General features: G+C 41.7%; 1 protein-coding gene across 1 annotated transcript; it reads right to left on the reverse strand.

Annotated features, from left to right (window-relative positions):
- Positions 1–240: 240 nt before the first annotated feature.
- On the reverse strand, positions 241–18,932 carry alkbh3 (alkB homolog 3, alpha-ketoglutarate dependent dioxygenase). The gene is made up of 10 exons (XM_014124715.3): positions 18,829–18,932; positions 18,309–18,411; positions 17,943–18,046; positions 17,633–17,667; positions 17,458–17,505; positions 17,064–17,167; positions 11,138–11,226; positions 10,513–10,722; positions 4,663–4,761; positions 241–893 (listed from the first exon to the last, which is right to left on the reverse strand). Exons 2-10 carry the CDS (start codon positions 18,382–18,384, stop codon positions 777–779), a joined length of 882 nt encoding a protein of 293 aa, XP_013980190.2. The 5' UTR covers positions 18,385–18,411; positions 18,829–18,932; the 3' UTR covers positions 241–776.
- Positions 18,933–20,187: the final 1,255 nt, after the last annotated feature.

Raw genomic sequence — 20,187 nt, forward strand, 5'->3', positions numbered from 1 at the left:
CTTTTCAAACGTCTGCAAACTAAACATTTCACTACAGCCGCAATAACATCTGCTAAATTTGTGTATGTGACCAATAAAAAAAATGTATGATTCGCTCTGTTTTTATTTACCAAACATTCAAAACAACTTTATCCTTTAGTGTTACAAAATAAACGGGGCTATATTTGGTCAACTTGGCCACTTAAGTTCTTTCACATTTTATATAGCTGGGATGTTCTCTCAAAAGGCTGCAAACCAAGGGGTATTAAATTATGACTTTAATTAGGTATTCTATTTACAATTACAACAAAATCAAAACGTGAAGCCAAAGAAATATTATATTAACGGCAACCAGGTAGAAAGCCAAATCTCCATTTTTTTCCTTTTCCTGATTAGTCTTATAAAAATGGGGACAAATTATTCAAAAATATATTAACTTCATAAGGCCTTCAGAGAACTTGACCCCCGTGATTCCAGTCCACAGAAACTATAGTTGTCAAACTAATCCGTTATGGGATATATTTAAGGCAAAATCTACTGTATGAAACAATAACATTGCTCTCCACATATTTAGTGAGCATAACTGTAAACGTTGACAAGTCCTTACAAATCTTGTCAGGTGGTTTTAAGCTTGTATTTTCTCCTGATGTCAACACTCATCTTTCTCACTATCCCATAAAGTGTATTTAATCATGTCCATCAAGGGCTGAGGTCATTTCCTCCTCCTCCACACAATCTTCCATTAACACTCTGGGTGGGACTGCTATAAAGAGTATTAAGTGTGAAGGACAGTGTGTTTAGTGTTGGGGTGGTAGTCCGGTCCTTGGTCTCGGTCCTTCATGCTCTGGGTACATGGTGCGGAAGGTCAGGTTGATACGAGGCCCTCGGTCATGGTACTCTTTGGACACTGAATGCTGTTGAGGACAACAAAAGCAAATAACAGTTCTGTGTATTAGAGAGACTTCACTGAACTGTGTTAGTCAAGTACCTCCACTATGTTGGTTTTTCCTGTTTTAACCACCGTCACTTTAAGGAGCCTTCCCATAGCGCAGTTAAGTCCAGAGACAAAACACATGCACACAACACAGACAGTAACATCTGGCCTTGTATCAGAGACCGGAGACTATTTCATTCTCGCTCCCTCACTTCCCTCTCACTCGCTTATACACACACAACCACTCCGTGCATGTCTTGCTAGTGACTTGGCAGACATAGTCCCACTTCTCACCTCCAACTTCAACCAAAATCAGATAAACAACGAACAGTGTATCTAAAAACTGTCACCAGGGAACGAGTCTTGGCGAAGACAACCGCTCAGTCCAGATTTAGACGGGGAGAGTTATCGCAGCGGTTACACAACAAGAGCTACGTCCCAGTCTAAATATTTTGTGTCCGTTTCAAACAGATGGTGAATTAACTAAGCGCTGGGTGGTTTTGTGTGAAAAGCAGCTTGAGTAAGTGGGGGCCAGACTAACTGCGGCAATCCAACGTGTACTTTCCTGAATTCTCTGGGATGGGACTCCTGTCAGATGTTGCCATAAAACGCAGCTGACCTTTTTTTGTCTCAATACGTTTCTCGCTCTCTCCTTAAATTAAGGAGTGGCGCTTCTCTAGGGTCCAGTGTCGGGGCCAAGAAACTACGGGAACTGACTGTGGGGCAGGAGAACACGGGGTCCAGCAGGATTGGAAGACTCCACTGTTAGACAGGATAAATGGCTCCTAGTGATGGAGACAGACGATCCGACCCGAAGACACACACAATCATCCACAGATGACCACAGCCATGTGCACACACACACACACACACACACACATTGGACCCTGAGAGCAAATAAATTGCTATCATTAAATCTGACGTCATTTTTCCTTCCTTATACCCCCTATCAATCCCTCGGTCTGGCTGTCAATCTGTCTGGGAACTCTCTTACTTTACTTTCCATCGCACAGCATTCTTTGTGTATAATAGGGAATCAGCATAACCGTAACAGTCATAAATAAGTGCAGTTTGTTATGGGGGCTAGGGTTCTAAAACTGTTTTAGGTCACTGGAAGTGTATGGAGGTAGTCTAGACACAAACACACCCTCTCTCTCTCTTAAGAACTCCTTGTCTGATAGAAAAGCTCAGAACGACAGAGACAGACATAATGTTCTTTACTTTAGAAAGTCTTTGCTGTTGTCTGATAACTCATAACCCACTAGGACTAAAGCCTGTTATGACGCAACACGCTCACGCGGCTAGCACTAGCAGTCAGCTAACTGGGTTGTTGTTCCTGGCAAGGTCGATAAAGCGTATGATTTTGAATACCAAAACACTTCCATTGGCATAGATCAGTGTTTCTCAACCTTTTTGCGCCAGGGACAGGCAAGCTACAGTACCAGTCAAAGGTTTCGACACCTGCTCATCCAAGGGTTTTTCTTTATTTTTACTATTTTCTACATTGTATGAACTATGAAATAACACATATGGAATCAAGTAGAAACCCCCCAAAAAGTGTTAATCAAATCCCAATATGTTATATTTGAGATTCTTCAAACTAGCCACCCTTTGCCTTGATGACAGCTTTGCACACTCTTGGCATTCTCTCAGCCAGCTTCATGAGGTAGTCACCAGGAATCCATTTCAATTAACAAGTGTGCCTAGTTAAGTTTTTTTCCTTAAGCCAATCAGTTGTGTTGTGACAAGGTAGGGGTGGTATACAGAAGACAGCCCTATTTGGTAAAAGACCAAGTCCATATTATGGCAAGAACAGCTCAAATAAGCAAAGAGAAACAACAGTCCATCATTACTTTAAGACATGAAGGTCAGTCAATACGGAAAATGTCCAGAACTTTGAAAGTTTCTTCAAAAACCATCAAGCCCTATGATGAGACTGGCTCTCATGAGGACCACCACAGGAAAGGAAGACCCAGAGTTACCTCTGCTGCAGAGGATAAGTTCATTAGTTACCAGCCTCAGAAATTGCAGCCCAAATAAATGCTTCAGAGTTCAAGTAACAACACATCTCAACATCAACTGTTCAGAGGAGACTGCGTGAATCAGGCCTTCATGGTTGAATTGCAGCAAAGAAACCACTACTAAAGGACACCAATAAGAAGAGACTTGCTTGGGCCAAGAAACACGAGCAATGGACATTAGACTGGTGGAAATCTGTCCTTTAGTCTGATGAGTCGAAATTTGAGATTTTTGGTTCCAACTGCTGTGTCTTTGTGAGATGCAGAGTAGATGAACTGATGATCTCTGCATGTGTGGTTCCCACCATGAAGCATGGAGGAGGAGGTGTGATGGTGCTATGCTGGTGAAACTGTCAGTGATTTATTTAGAATTCAAGGCACACTTAACCAGCATGGCTACCACAGCATTCTGCAGTGATACGCCACCCCATCTGGTTTGCGTTTTTCAATAAGGAGAATGACCCATCTCACCTCCAGGTTGTCTAAGGGCTATTTGACCAAGGAGGGTGATGGAGTGCTGCATCAGATGACCTGGCCTCCACAATCACCCGACCTCAATCCAATTGAGATGGTTTGGGATGAGCTGGACAGCAGAGTGAAGGAAAAGCAGCCAACAAGTGCTCAGCATATGTGGGAACTCCTTCAAGACTTTTGGAAAAGCATTGCAGGTTAAACTGGTTGAGAGAATGCCAAGAGTGTGCAAAGCTGTCATCAAGGCAAAGGGTGGCAACTTTGAAGAATCTCAAATATAAAATATATTTGGATTTGTTTAACACTTTTTTGGTTACTACATGATTCCATGTGTTATTTCATAGTTTTGATATCGTCACTATTATTCTACAATGTAGAAAATAATAAAAATAAAGAAAAACCCTGGAATGAGTAGGTGTGTCGAAACTTTTGACTGGTACTGTACATGTTTGGTCATTCGTTCTTGAGGGACCATGATCTATGAATGAACATGAGCTTTATTGCTAGCTAAATGAATTGCAAATATGCATTCGTGAAATGTAAATTGTGAATAAGAAATATCCTGGACTTATCCAATAAAAATAAAAATTCACTTTTGTTTTCTGTTTTTATATGTTTTCCATTGCGTGCCCTAATGAACACGAACTGGTGTTGTTGGGGCGTGTCCCTGTGTTTGATTGGCCTGGCCTACCTGCCAGTCATCCTGTGTGGGACATACAAGTAACTGTCAAAATAATGGAAACACTTGAGTAAATGAGGGATACAAAGTATATTGAAAGCAGGTGCTTCCACACAGGTATTGTTCCTGAGTTATTTAAGCAATTTACATCACATCATGCTTAGGGTCATGTATAAAAATTATGGGCAGGCCATTATTTTTGGCTACCGTGGTTATCCCCACATAAGATGTCAATGGTCCCATCCACCGGGCATGAGTGGTCACAACGGTTTGATGAGCATGAAAACAATGTTAACCATATGCCATGCCGGCTCAGCCACCAGATCTCAACCCAATTTAACACTTATGGGAGATTCTGGAGTGGCGCCTGAGACAGCATTTTCCCACCATCAACAAAACACCAAATGACGGAATTTCTCGTGGTAGAAGGGTGTCACATCCCTCCAATAGAGTACCAGACACTGTCAGTTCGTGGTGGCCCAACACCCTATTAAGACACTATGTTAGTTTCCTTTATTTTGGCAGTTACCTGTAGATGGTGTTGTTAGGGTGTGTCCCTGTATTTGATTAGCCGGGTTTACCTGCCAGTCATCCTGAGTGGCTCCTTCCATCATCAGGAGAGTGCCGTGAGTTAGAGGGATCCGAAGCCTCTCCACATATGTGTAGTCCCCGTCCTCCTCCTGACACACACACACACACGAGTACACAAATGTAAACACACATACTGAGTCTAGGGTACAAACTATCACCACATATCACCTCTGTATACTTACACAACTAGCACAGTTCATCTACTTTATGATGGATGAGTGTTACCACCTAGTTTGAAAGTAGCTGAGTATAAACACTGATCTACCCACATTAATAAAATACTATGGTCTACTACAGTAAATACTAACAGTATTAACTGTAGTGTCTTTACGGACTAAAGACTTAAGTCCGCAAAAATACGACAGTTAATACTGTTAGTATTCTGTAGTATTTACAGTTAACTATATTGTAAATACTGTAGTAAAAGAACTGTATTATATACTAAAGTAATTAATGTAGTGTTTTTACGGATTGTAGTATACTATAGTATTTACTATAGTGTTTTTGTTTGATTATCTTTGACATTGAAGTGCAGGCTTTCTCCTTGAGGAAATCTCCTGGAGAAATACTAAAAGAGCAAATGTTTCATAACTTTTAGGTAGGACTGGGGTCCGAATGGCTAGTTCTGGGGTCTGAGCGTCTGTTCTTTACTATAACCTGTAGGGAACACAATGTATGGTCTATACTTGGCATGTAGGTTTCTCAGTTAGGGGTGGCACAAATTGGGATATGCGGGAGGGGAATGGGCAGGGTACCTTATATGCAAATTAAATACTGTAGTATTTACTATAGTTACAAAAGTGTCGTGTTTCTGCGGACATTACTCAAGTACATCATACTTGAGTAAAAGTAAAGACAACTTATAAAAAACGAATCGGCCTATATCGAATCTTCCATTCCTCTCAAAAATTTTAGAAAAAGCTGTTGCACTGCAACTCACTGCCTTCCTGAAGACAAACAATGTATACGAAACGCTTCAGTCTGGTTTTAGACCCCATCATAGCACTGAGAGTGCACTTGTGAAGGTGGTAAATTACCTTTTAATGACGTCAGACCGAGGCTCTGCATCTGTCCTCGTGCTCCTAGATCTTAGTGCCGCTTTTGATACCATCGATCACCACATTCTTTTGGAGAGATTGGAAACCCAAATTGGTCTACATGGACAAGTTCTGGCCTGGTTTAGATCTTATCTGTCGGAAAGATATCAGTTTGTCTCTGTGAATGGTTTGTCCTCTGACAAATCAATTGTAAATTTCGGTGTTCCTCAAGGTTCCGTTTTAGGACCACTATTGTTTTCACTATATATTTTACCTCTTGGGGATGTCATTCGAAAACATAATGTTAAATTTCACTGCTATGCGGACGACACACAGCTGTACATTTCAATGAAACATGGTGAAGCCCCAAAATTGCCCTCGCTAGAAGCCTGTGTTTCAGACATAAAGAAGTGGATGGCTGCAAACTTTCTACTTTTAAACTCGGACAAAACAGAGATGCTTGTTCTAGGTCCCAAGAAACAAAGAGATCTTCTGTTGAATCTGACAATTAATCTGGATGGTTGTACAGTCGTCTCAAATAAAACTGTGAAGGACCTCGGCGTTACTCTGGACCCTGATCTCTCTTTTGAAGAACATATCAAGACTGTTTCAAGGACAGCTTTTTTCCATTTACGTAACATTGCAAAAATCTGAAACTTTCTGTCCAAAAATGACGCAGAAAATTAATCCATGCTTTTGTTACTTCTAGGCTGGACTACTGCAATGCTCTACTTTCCGGCTAAACGGATAAAGCACTAAACAAACTTCAGTTAGTGCTAAATACGGCTGCTAGAATCCTGACTAGAACCAAAAAATGTGATCATATTACTCCAGTGCTAGCCTCCCTACACTGGCTTCCTGTTAAGGCAAGGGCTGATTTCAAGGTTTTACTGCTAACCTACAAAGCATTACATGGGCTTGCTCCTACCTATCTTTCCGATTTGGTCCTGCCGTACATACCTACACGTACGCTACGGTCACAAGACGCAGGCCTCCTAATTGTCCCTAGAATTTCTAAGCAAACGGCTGGAGGTAGGGCTTTCTCCTATAGAGCTCCATTTTTATGGAATGGTCTGCCTACCAATGTGAGAGACGCAGACTCAGTCTCAACCTTTAAGTCTTTACTGAAGACTTATCTCTTCAGTAGGTCCTATGATTAAGTATAGTCTGGCCCAGGAGTGTGAAGGTGAACGGAAAGGCTGGAGCAACGAACCGCCCTTGCTGTCTCTGCCTTGCCGGTTCCCCTCTTTCCACTGGGATTCTCTGCCTCTAACCCTTTTACAGGGGCTGAGTCACTGGCTTACTGGTGTTCTTCCATGCCGTCCATGGGAGGGGTGCGTCACTTGAGTGGGTTGAGTCACTGACGTGGTCTTCCTGTCTGGGTTGGCGCCCCCCCTTGGGTTGTGCCATGGCGGAGATCGTTGTGGGCTATACTCGGCCTTGTCTTAGGACGGTAAGTTGGTGGGTGGAGACATCCCTTTAGTGGTGTGGGGGCTGTGCTTTGGCAAAGTGGGTGGGGTTATATCCTGCCTGTTTGGCCCTGTCCGGGGGTATCATCGGATGGGGCCACAGTGTCTTCTGATCCCTCCTGTCTCAGCCTCCAGTATTTATGCTGCAGTAGTTTATGTGTCGGGGGGCTAGGGTCAGTCTGTTACATCTGGAGTATTTCTCTTGTCTTATCCGGTGTCCTGTGTGAATTTAAATATGCTCTCTCTAATTCTCTCTTTCTGTCTTTCTCTCGGAGGACCTGAGCCCTAGGACCATGCCTCAGGACTACCTGGTATGATGACTCCTTGCTGTCCCCAGTCCACCTGGCCGTGCTGCTGCTCCAGTTTCAACTGTTCTGCCTGCGGCTATGGAACCCTGACCTGTTCACCGGATGTGCTTGTTGCACCCTCGACAACTACTATGATGATTATTATTTGACCATGCTGGTCATTTATGAACATTTTAACATCTTGACCATGTTCTGTTATAATATCCACCCTGCACAGCCAGAAGAGGACTGGCCACCCCTCATAGCCTGGTTCCTCTCTAGGTTTCTTCCTAGGTTTTTGGCCTTTCTAGGGAGTTTTTCCTAGGGAGTTTTTCCTAGCCACTGTGCTTCTTTCACATGCATTGCTTGCTGTTTGGGGTTTTAGGCTGGGTTTCTGTACAGCACTTTGAGATATCAGCTGATGTACGAAGGGCTATATAAATAAATTTGATTTTGATTTGAACTTAACAGAAAATGTACTCAAGTAAAAGTCACCCAGTAAAATACAACTTGAGTAAGTCTAGAAGTATTTGGTTTTAAATATACTTAAGTACAAAAAGTAAATATAATTGCTAAAATATACTTAAGTATCAAAAGTAAAAGTATAAATATTTCAAATTACCTATATTAAGCAAACAAGACAGCACCATTTACTTTTTTTAAATGTGAATTTACGGACAGCTAGTGGCACACTAACATGCTGACCAAACCAGACGTGCGCCCTCGTGGGCACGTTGATTTTGTTCACCCACACCAGAAGCGATCAGAACACACAGGTTGAAATATCAACAACTTTGAACCAATTATACTAATTTGGGGACAGGTCAAAAAGCATTAAACATTTATGGCAATTTAGCTAGCTAGTTTGCTGTTGCTAGCTAATTTGTCCTGGTATATAAACATTGGGTTGTTATTTGACCTGAAATGAACAAGGTCCTCTACTCCGACAATTAATCCACAGATAAAACGGGAAACCGAATTCATTTCTCGTCATCTCTCCTTCCTTCAGGCTTCTTTTTCTTCTTTTCTCTTTATATGGCGGTTGGCAACCAGATTTACAGCATTACTAAGTTCATCTTTCAATCACCCACGTGGGTATAAAAACCAAATGAGGAGATGGGAGAGGCTGGACTTGCAGCGCGTTGAGCGTCACAAATGGAACCAATTTCTTTTTTAGCGCCTGGCCACGCAGACGCTCGCTGAGGCGCGCGAGCAGTGGGAGTGCAATGATTGAATAACATGCATGTGTAAATGTATTTTGCAACGCTCGCGTATGGTCAGCATGTAACACTCAGACATAATTTACAAATGAAGCATGTGTGTTTAGTGAGTCCACCAGATCATCAGTTGGGATGACCAGGGATATTCTCATGATAAGTGTGTGAATTAGACCATTTTCCTGTCCTGCTAAGCATTCAAAATGTAATGAGTACTTTTGGGTGTCAAAGAAAATATACGGAGTAAAAAGTACATTATTTATTTCAGAATTTAGTGAAGTAAAAGTAGTCAAATATAAATATTAAAGTACAGAAACCCTAAAAAAAACTACTTAAGTAAAAATACTTTAAAGTACTGCTTAAGTGCTTTACACCACTGATAATATTATACTAAAACTGTAGTATTATATAGTAAACTGTAGTATTTTTTTCATTTGGGTAATAACATTGTATGAACAAGACATAAATCTGTCCAGATTTAGGCCAAAGTAATCTATGGCAAACTACTCTGAGGTTCTTTCTGGTTCAAAAAGGGGCTTGGGTGGTGGGCGTAGCAATGAGCGTGGTTTGGACAGCAAAACATTTTTGAGACCATTTTAGAGGCACCCATCTTGGTGGTGTAGAGACATTTGTGCAACTTTATGGCAATTTCCTGCAATTCTACATATTTCTCCATGAAGCAGAAAAGATTTTCGCAGTTTAAAGCTAATTTCCTGCAATTCTACACATCTTACATTTAAAGCTATGCATTTGCCATGGCTAATAGCATGTTATTTTGCTCAAACATAAAATGAATACTGCTAAATAGTTTTGGGGGGAAAAAAATTCTCCGTGACCATCTAGTTTTTATTTTGGTAATTGTTAGTTCTCAAAGATTATATTACTTAAAAAGTATATATATAGGTCCATTATCTTTTATACATACTTTATATCTAGTTTTAGTCATTTAAGTTTACACTGAAGGTGTTTCCCCCCCCCCCCCCCCAAAAAAAATAAATAAATACAAATGTTTTATTTTTTGACACTGTTTGGACTAGGGCAATCCGAAAAAGACTTGGGCAGCCTGCCCAAGGATGAAAATGTCAGAAAAATCACTGCTCATACGTGAACCCCTGTACTTTCCATTTCCATAGGGGGTACTTGGGAAGATCCATAGGAACATAGACCTACTGGTAAAATCAGTCTCTCCTCCAGTCTAACAGGCGTTGACTGCTTGTGGAGGCTGAACAGGCCTTATATCCCGTCTCTCCCATCCCTCCATCTCCCTCCACCCTCATGTCCCCCAGGCTGAGTGAGGCGATGGTGGACCTTATATCCCCTGTCTCTCCCATCCCTCCATCTCCCTCCACCCTCATGTCCCCCAGGCTGAGTGAGGCGATGGTGGACCTTATATCCCCTGTCTCTCCCATCCCTCCACCCTCATGTCCCCCAGGCTGAGTGAGGCGATGGTGGACCTTATATCCCCTGTCTCTCCCATCCCTCCATCTCCCTCCACCCTCATGTCCCCCAGGCTGAGTGAGGCGATGGTGGACCTTATATCCCCTGTCTCTCCCATCCCTCCATCTCCCTCCACCCTCATGTCCCCCAGGCTGAGTGAGGCGATGGTGGACCTTATATCCCCTGTCTCTCCCATCCCTCCATCTCCCTCCACCCTCATGTCCCCCAGGCTGAGTGAGGCGATGATGGACCTTATATCCCCTGTCTCTCCCATCCCTCCATCTCCCTCCACCCTCATGTCCCCCAGGCTGAGTGAGGCGATGGTGGACCTTATATCCCCCCCGCCTGTCTCTCATCCCTCCATCTCCCTCTCCCCCATGATCCCAGTCTTACCGGTGCAGGCTGCTTGCGGAGGCTGAACACCCTCATGTCTCCCAGGCTGAGGGAGGCGATGGTGGGCCGGGTGCCCAGCGCGACCTCGTCGTCACTGTGCCAGCCGATGCTGTCTTTGCAGTTCCTATACAGGTTACACATCAGCGAGTTGAAACGGTGGCCACTCGCCTTCTCTACGGCGCAGCGCAGGGTGACCAGCAGCGGGTGCCACTGAGAGAGAGGGCGAGAAGGGCGAAGAGGGAGAAAGAGGTTATGCACCGCGGCTCATGTTAAATGTTAATAGTGCTCTTTTTTTTTAACAGTGTTTCACCATGTTCACTGATTATTTATATGCTTAGCATTTCTTAGGGAGGTAGTAGGGGATAGGGAATAAGTATATAGATGAGCTGCTGTTGTGTGAGCAGTACTAGTGTACACATTGGCAGAGGAGAGTAAAAGGAGGAACAAGAAGAGTGAGGTAGAGCGACCGCAAGAGTCCGAGAGAAATGGTAAAGCGCAAAAGTGGTTGCGGTAAAGGGGAAATGCATGAGGAAATGGCCAAATCGCTTTTACAAGCAGGCACAACGCTCATTCAATTCAGCTCCACTTTTCCAGTCATGCAGCAGGAGGTGCAGATATATCATACCTGTGTGTTGGCATCCAGAGTAGAGTGGGCGTACGTGTAAGGCAGTTCTCCGTACCAGCAGGTTAACCTGGGCTCCTCATAGGCCTCACCTATACAACACAGGGACAATACAGTTACACTGCATGAATAACCTGTGTTCTTGAATAGACCCTAGTGATAGAAGCACATTTTCTGTACATACTGAGGTGCAGGTGTGCACACACACAATCACTTACTGTAGTGCATGCACATTGCACACACACACAAATGAGTTGATTCAATAGGCCAAGTGAAACATCTCTAAATTGGTACTGTATTTGTGTCAAGGCAATTTGACAAAAATTTGAAATCAGGACTAGTTGGAGCTCTGTCAGAGACATGAATAAATAGTGTAGTGATATAAAGTTTAATACATATGGACAGTAAACAACAAAACAGTGTATTTTCAGGTCCCAGTAATGTCATTGTAAATGGTGATGTATACTCAAATATATACAGCACCAGACAAAAGTTGACACCTACTCATTCCAGGGATTTCCCTTATTTTTACTATTTTCTACATTGTAGAATACTAGTGAAGACATCAAAACAATAAAATATCACATATGGAATCATGTAGTAACCAAAAAAGTGTTTAACAAAGCAAAATATGTTTTAAGTATTTGAGATTCTTCTTAGTAGCCACCCTTTGCCTTGATGACAGCTTTGCACTCTCTTGGCATTCTCTCAACCAGCTTCATGAAGTAGTCACCTGGAATGCATTTCAATTAATAGGTGTGCCTTAACTTAATTTGTGGAATTTCTTTCCTTCTTAATGCATTTAAGCCAATCAGTTGTGCTGTGACAAGAAGACAGAAGACCTATTTGGTAAATGACCAAGTCCATATTATGTCAAGAACAGCTCAAATAAGCAAAGAGAAACGACAGTCCATCATTAGTTTAAGACATTAAGGTCAGTCAATGTGGAAAATTTGAACGTTTCTTCAAGTGCAGTCGCAAAAAACATCAAGCGCTATGATGAAACTCTCTCATCAGGACCGCCACAGGAAAGGAAGACCCAGAGGTACCTCTAATGAACTTATCATCTGCAGCAGAGTTAACTGCATCTTAGATTGCAGCCCAAATAAATTCTTCACAGAGTTCAAGAGACACATTTCAACATCAACTGTTCAGAGGAGACTGTGTGAATCAGGCTTTCATGGTCGAATTGCTGCAAAGAAACCCCTACTAAAGGACACCAATAAGAAGAAGAAGAGACTTGCTTGGGCCAAAAAACACGAGCAATGGACATTAGACGGGTGAAAATCTCTCCTTTGGTCTGATGAGTCCAAATTTGAGATTTTTGGTTCCAATCGCCATGTCTTTGTGAGACACAGAGTAGGTGAACGGATGATCTCTGCATGTGTGGTTCCCAAAGTGAAGCATGGAGGAGGTGGTGTGATTGTTTTGGGGTGGTTTGCTGGTGACACTGTCAGTGATTTATTTAGAATTCAAGCCACACTTAACCATCATGGCTACCACAGCATTCTGCAGTGATACACCATCCCATCTGGTTTACGCTTAGTGGGAATATCATTTGTTTTTCAACAGGACAATGACCCAAAACACACCTCCAGGCTGTGTAAGGGCTATTTGACCAAGGAGAGTGATGGAGTGCTGCATCAGATGACGTGGCCTCCACAATCACCCGACCTCAACAACTAAGATGGTTTGGGATGAGTTGGACCACAGAGTGAAGGAAAAGCAGCCAACAAGTACAGTGAGGGAAAAAAGTATTTGATCCCCTGCTGATCTTGTACGTTTGCCCACTGACAAAGAAATGATCAGTCTATAATTTTAATGGTAGGTTTATTTGAACAATGAGAGACAGAATAACAACAAAAAATCCAGAAAAACGCATGTCAAAAATGTTAGAAATTGATTTGCATTTTAATAAGGGAAATAAGTATTTGACCCCCTCTCAATCAGAAGGATTTCTGGCTCCCAGGTGTCTTTTATACAGGTAACGAGCTGAGATTAGGAGCACACTCTTAAAGGGAGTGCTCCTAATCTCAGTTTGTTACCTGAATAAAAGACACCTGTCCACAGAAGAAATCAATCAATTAGATTCCAAACTCTCCACCATGGCCAAGACCAAAGAGCTCTCCAAGGATGTCAGGGACAAGATTGTAGACCTACACAAGGCTGGAATGGGCTACAAGACCATCGCCAAGCAGCTTGGTGAGAAGGTGACAACAGTTGGTGCGATTATTCGCAAATGGAAAAAACACAAAAGAACTGTCAATCTCCCTCGGCCTGGGGCTCCATGCAAGATCTCACCTCGTGGAGTTACAATGATCATGAGAATGGTGAGAAATCAGCCCAGAACTACACAGGAGGATCTTGTCAATGATCTCAAGGCAGCTGGGCAGCTGGGACCATAATCACCAAGATGTAAATGTAAAACAATTGGTAACACACTACGCCGTGAAGGACTGAAATCCTGCAGTGCCCGCAAGGTCCCCCTGCTCAAGAAAGCATATATACATGCCCATCTGAAGTTTGCCAATGAACATCTGAATGATTCAGAGGCCAGCTGGGTGAAAGTGTTGTGGTCAGATAAGACCAAAATGGAGCTCTTTGGCATCAACTCAACTCGCCGTGTTTGGAGGAGGAATGCTGCCTATGACCCCAAGAACACCATCTCCACCGTCAAACATGGAGGTGGAAACATTATGCTTTAGGGGTGTTTTTCTGCCAAGGGTACAGGACAACATCACCGCATCAAAGGGACGATGGACGGGGCCATGTACCGTCAAATCTTGGGTGAGAACCTCCTTCCCTCAGCCAGGGCATTGAAAATGGGTTGTTGATGGGTATTCCAGCATGACAATGACCCAAAACACACAGCCAAGGCAACAAAGGAGTGGCTCAAGAAGAAGCACATTAAGGTCCTGGAGTGGCCTAGCCAGTCTCCAGACCTTAATCCCATAGAAAATCTGTGGAGGGAGCTGAAGGTTTGAGTTGCCAAACGTCAGCCTCGAAATCTTAATGACTTGGAGAATATCTGCAAAGAGGAGTGGGACAAAATCCCTCCTGAGATGTGTGCAAACCTGGTGGCCAACTACAAGAAATGTCTGACCTCTGTGATTGCCAACAAGGGTTTTGCCACCAAGTACTAAGTCATGTTTTGCAGAGCGGGTCAAATACTTATTTTCCCCATTAAAATGCAAATCAATTTGTAACATTTTTGACATGTTTTTTTCTTGATTTTTGTTGTTGTCATTCTGTCTCTCACTGTTCAAATAAACCTAACATTAATATTATAGACTGATCATTTCTTTGTCAATGGGCAAACATACAAAATCAGCAGGGGATCAAATACTTTTTTCCCCTCAGTGTATGTGGGAACTCCTTCAAGACTTTTGGAAAAGCATTCCTTGTGAAGCTGGTTGAGAGAATGCCAAGAGTGTGCAAAGCTGTCATCAAGGCAAAGGGTGGCTACTTTGAAAAATCTCAAATATAAAATATATTTTGATTTGTTTAACACTTTGTTGGTTACTACATGATTCCATATGTTGTTTCATCGTTTTGATATCTTCACTATTATTCTACAATGTAGAAAATAGTAAAAATAAAGAAAAAATCTTAAATGAGTAGGTGTCCAAACTTTTGACTGATTGGCTATGTATGTATGTATGTATGTATGTATGTATGTATGTATGTATGTATGTATGTATGTATGTATATATATATATATATATATATATATATATATATATATATATATATATACACATATACATACATACATACACACACACACATATACACACATATATATATATATAGCATTTAATCATAATTTGTACTTGATTTCTTGAGCAATTCCCAAAAAACATTATTTGCATCCATATTTGGCAATGTGGTCATTGTTCTAAGTGCCTTCCACTGCTTTGTTTTACTCTAAGGGCGACATTTTCATGGTGCAAAAGATATAAACTATTTTGTACCATGAAATAGTCACCCCAAATGTGGTAAACCTGCAGTTCCCAGGTCATCTTTATAAAACCTTGCTGCATCGCTCTTTTCTATGGAAGCAAGCACTAATACATTTCTCAAAGAGCTCCATTTGGGCATTTCATAAAAGAAAACAGTCACAAAGCCAAAACGTCATCCCACTGGTCAACAGAGTTGAGACTTCACAGTTCATACATTAAGCCCAAAACAAATATTTAGACATGACTTCATTTATTATAGCTAAAAACAAAAACTTTCACTGTACCCATAAAAAAAAGATGATATCAGGACAAGGATAAACAAAACTCTAGTTAGTCATGGGCTGAAACCCAAATGGCACCCTATTCCGTTCACAGTGCACTACTTTTGACCAGGGCCCATATGGTTCCAGTAGCAGTGTGTGGGTAAAATCATTCGGGAAGCCAAGCCAGGAAAACAGCCATATTACAACTGGGTGTGTTGTGTTAATTGCGTTGTTTGCTCTATGCTGAACAAAAATATGAATCCAACTTGCAACAATTTCAACGATTTTACTGAGTTACAATTCTTACAAGAAAAATCAACACATTTAAATAAATTCATTAGGCCCTAATCTATGGATTTCACATGACTGGGCAGGGGGCATGCCAATTGCATGCTCCCTTAAAACTTGAGACATCTGTGGCATTGTGTTGTGTGACAAAACCGCACATTTTAGAGTGGCCTTTTATTGTTCCCAGCACAAGGTGCGCTGGTGTAATGATCATGCCGTTCAATCAGCTTCTTGATATGCCACACCTGTCAGGTGGTTGGATTATCTTGGCAAAGGAGAAATGCTCACTAACAGGGATGTAAACAAATTTGGATGTAGCATTAGCCACTTAGCAAGGTGGCGGGAAATTGTGTTTCACAAAGAAAGTATGCATATTTTCCAAATTCTTCTCGCCATTAACTCTAGTTAAGGAGGAAATCGACACCTTGGCAGCCTGAATGGAGAATGTTTTAGGATACGAATGTATTGCCAGCTGCATACAATGTGTTTGGATGGTAAGACAAAACCATCAATACCAGATCAATATCGCTATCTGCCAGCCTTTGGATTATTGGCATCCATGAATACACGCCACTTTAAGGCTCTGGTCAAAAGAAGTGCACTCTTTAGGGAATAGGGCGCTATTTGGAACATAACCTTAGTCATGTAGAGCCTATTTAGAGTCTTGCTGGAGTAGGAAAAAGTGAGTCAATGTGCAGCAAGGCTATAAAGAGGAGTGGGTGTATGTGTGTAGTATGTGTGTGCATATAGTGTGTGTGTGTATGTAGCAGTACCACCCCCTCTATTTCCTTTTGAACCTAGATGTCACAATTGACTCGTGTTGACACAATGTGAGGGGCAGCAGCTGGGCCATGTTCTTCCTACATATGCTTGTTGGGCTTAATGGTTTTGAGTCATGCGCCTCCTTCGTGTTGTTGTCGTCTGCTACTGTGTCTTGCTCAACGATGGAACGTGGCTGGATTCAATCCAACAGAGAGACCGATGGGAAATCTGATGCAACTTCATTCAGGGCTGGGTTCCAATTCCACTTAAATGGTCTTTCCTTGTCTCTTTTCCTTCCGTGACCTATGGTTGGAGAAGACTTGTCCTGATCCAGTCCTCCCGTCATGTGGTCAAAATGGGAAGGAACGGTGGGTAAAGGAGGCCATGTAGATCGCTATGGTTTTGGTAGGGCAATGATTAGCATGTTAGCTTGAGAATAGGAAGTGTTGTCGAGATTGAATCCCGGGTCAGCTGTACAGGGATGGTCGATCTTACATTAGTACCAAACGTTCCATGACAATAACATTCTAATTGGTAAACACTTCCAATGCCAACATGGCACCCATAAAAAAAAAAAATCAGTTTGCTCACGTCTATAGGCTGTGTACAGTATTGCTCTGTGGTCTATCCTTGGAGACATGATTGTCGACCTACCCTGTCTGTAGTTAGTCTTTTGAGACCAAGGCAGCTCTGCTAGCAGTTTACTGAAGGCCCAGTCAGCCTCCTCTGGTGGTAAGAACCCATGGATCAGCCTCAGTCTGGGGTGGGGGGGTAGAGAATTGTTGAAAGGGGAAGCAGACGGGTTAAGTGGGTGGAAGGCAGTAGCTGACTGAGATTCTGGGTTGTGTTCAGTAGACACAAATGGAAGGAAATGGAGAAGTATTATCTGAACTTGTCGCTCCCACCCCCCCAAAAAAGAAAGCACATTTTAATTTTCCATTGTGAAACGTTTTGCTACGGTGTTCCCCTAATGAACAGGACCCTGTTGTCATTTATATGGTTGATCCAATGTCTATTGGACCTCCTTATGCATTAGATTAGAACTCACCTTGACACTCCTGATGGACCATAGCTGATCTCATAATCACCCCCCATTCTGAGGAACAGGAAAGGGTGCATGTGTAAAGAATTGTTGTTATACTTCCACTAGGCGTAACCATTTTTCATTTGGGTTGTTTTAATGACGGAGTAGAGAAGATGACTGTTTTGATCAAGTTACTCACTCTATCACCTTCTCTGTAGGGACATCTCTGACTGGCTGAGCAAGGGAAAGAAAGAAAGAAAGAAAGAAAGAAAGAAAGAAAGAAAGAAAGAAAGAAAGAAAGAAAGAAAGAAAGAAAGAAAGAAAGAAAGAAAGAAAGAAAGAAAGAAAGAAAGAAAGAAAGAAAGAAAGAAAACGTATTAGTTGATCCTTGTCAGCCCAAGGCCGATTTAATCTGTCGTCAATGGCGACACCTCAATCAAAAACGTCTTTTCTCGGAAAAGATCTATTAATAACACAATAAAGTCCAATACTTTTTTCTTTTTTTTTACCTTAGCGGGCTGTTGATACTCAAACATCCGCTGTCCCACTCCCCAACCTGCAGGTGGTGGATTGGCACTTGGTATCACGACAGTGCTGGAATTGGGAATTGTTCCTGCCAAAGAAAATGTATATGCCTCCATATGACCATTTAAAAACATGCATATTACCATGGATGGAACTTCTCAAAATTACAGTAGGAGAGTTGGACTTGTTTTCACAAAGTGTCTCAGAGTAGGAGAGCCACCCCACCACCCATATAATCTTTCTTAATCATTAACATCTGAAAGGTAAAACTGATCCTAGACCAGCCTATTCTGAATCTCTTTGTGAATATGGGCCCTGGTCTAATTTAGTCTGCATGGCAGGGAGAGAACCTGTTGGACGTGGTTGTTTGGGCAGTGGTTTGGCCCAAGAGCCCTGGACCCTTGCACGCTGACGTTTATCCGACATCAGATCTAGATGAGGGCCACGATTGGTCTGAAACCGGTTGAAACAAGCAGTCACTTTTAGTTCGCATATACTGCCACCCAGAGGCCAACTTTGTGCAACAACATCAAACTGCATGTTCTCTGAAGCTAGCAAGCTGGTTGTGGTTAAATGCATTTAAAAAGCCATGTAGAATTCTGTTCCAATAACACAATTTATAATTAAAATGCATAGCATAAATGGCATGATTTTATCAGCTACCAAGCTAACGTTACAAGATAGCAAGCTAAGTGAATAGCATGGTGGCTAGCATGGTGGCCACCCATTTGGGGTCCATAGCTTGCTAACGTTACTTATAGTGCTAACTTACAGCTTGACGGAAATGTATCACTAGATCAGTACATGGACTATGAAGGTCTCCAACATATTTTGGTATTAAAGATCACCTTCTTGCTTGTTGTTACTTACCAACAGGATTAGAACAAATCAAAAGCTAGCTATCCACATATCAAATTTGACAGCTCTATCTTGTGTTACTTGAAAAAAAATCCCCCTTGAAACTTCAACAAAATTTAACGGTTCCTACTCAGTTAAGCAATCCTAAACGGTCCAACAATTTTACAGTGTAGTCCCAAAATAATTATTATTATCTATTTCAAGCTGCAAATATTATCTCATAAATATCACATGTATATATTAGTGCAAATTTAACCTCATGTCTTGTGTCATCAACCTTTTCTCCATCTGAATGTGACATTGCAAGGCTGTTGCTCAGTAGGTTGGTTCATATGTCCATCAGATAATGAAATGTCCCACTTGAATGCCTGACTTGAACTAAAAATATGTGCCGGTGTTCAATTTGGGTGTCAGTACTGTTTATATTTAGGTAAAGGAGCTCCATTTTACTTTTGAGATAATATTTTATAAGAGGATCAGGAGCTCAAGCAGTAGAACGTTTTAGGTGCCAGTACTCAGCTCCGGTGAGCTCCTGCCCAAGTCAAGCACTGCCCAGGTGTCTCTCCAATCTGTCTCCACTCAGATCTCAGCTTTCACTGAGCTTATTGACTTCAAATCAAATCAAATTGTATTTGTGACATGCTTCGTAAACAACAGGTGTAGACTAACAGTGACATGCTTACTTACGGACCCTTCCCAATAATTCAGATTAACCAAAAATTTAAATAGTATAAAAATATAAAAATAATAACACAAGGAATAAATACACAATAAGTAACTATAACCTGGCTATATACACGGGGTAACGGTACCGAGTTGATGTGATAACTGCATCAGAGGTTTACTCTGAGTAACCAGAAAGCTATGCGGGTACAAATACCTAATCAAATTCAATAGCTTCGGCAGCGAAAATAAAAAGTATATTTGAATTTTCCCCCAAAAAATATTGACCCACCTCCTTTTTCTGTTTGGATGTTGTATGTAGTGGAAGCTTACAGAATGGAAAGGAATGTCTTTGTCTAATTTTCGTACAATGTATTTATTTAATTAATATTATTTAATGCATCTGCCTACCAATTGTTTAGTGTAACGCATTATTTCATTTGTATATTATAGTGTTGACTAATTTGTTTTAAACTTAAGCAATAAAAAGTGGGGGAAAAACACATCAAATCTGACACGGCAAGGTTATTGAAATGCTCAGAACGTCAACTGAATATTTCATTGTTGATCCCCCCCACCCCTTTTTATTTATGAAATACTTTTGGGTCAGGAAAGTTCACTTTTCCACAAATCCTATTGGCTAGTTTCTTATTTTACTGGAGGAGCCCTTTAAATGAAATAGTTTTGGGAACCTCTTTCCCATCAGAG

Source organism: Salmo salar, chromosome 10 (genome assembly GCF_965601325.2).
Source record: "Salmo salar chromosome 10, fSalSal1, whole genome shotgun sequence".
NCBI classification, from domain to species: Eukaryota; Metazoa; Chordata; class Actinopteri; order Salmoniformes; family Salmonidae; genus Salmo; species Salmo salar.

Excerpts from the sequence above, each read along its gene's own strand:
- alkbh3 (XM_014124715.3), bottom strand. The coding sequence starts at position 18,384 with ATGTCGGATAAACGTCAGCGTGCAAGGGTCCAGGGCTCTTGGGCCAAA. Across the intron at positions 17,168-17,457 it reads GGTCCATCAGGAGTGTCAAG|ACTGAGGCTGATCCATGGGT; the intron begins GTGAGTTCTAAT and ends CCCCCACCCCAG. Across the intron at positions 4,762-10,512 it reads TCCGCAAGCAGCCTGCACCG|GAGGAGGACGGGGACTACAC; the intron begins GTAAGACTGGGA and ends TGTGTGTGTCAG.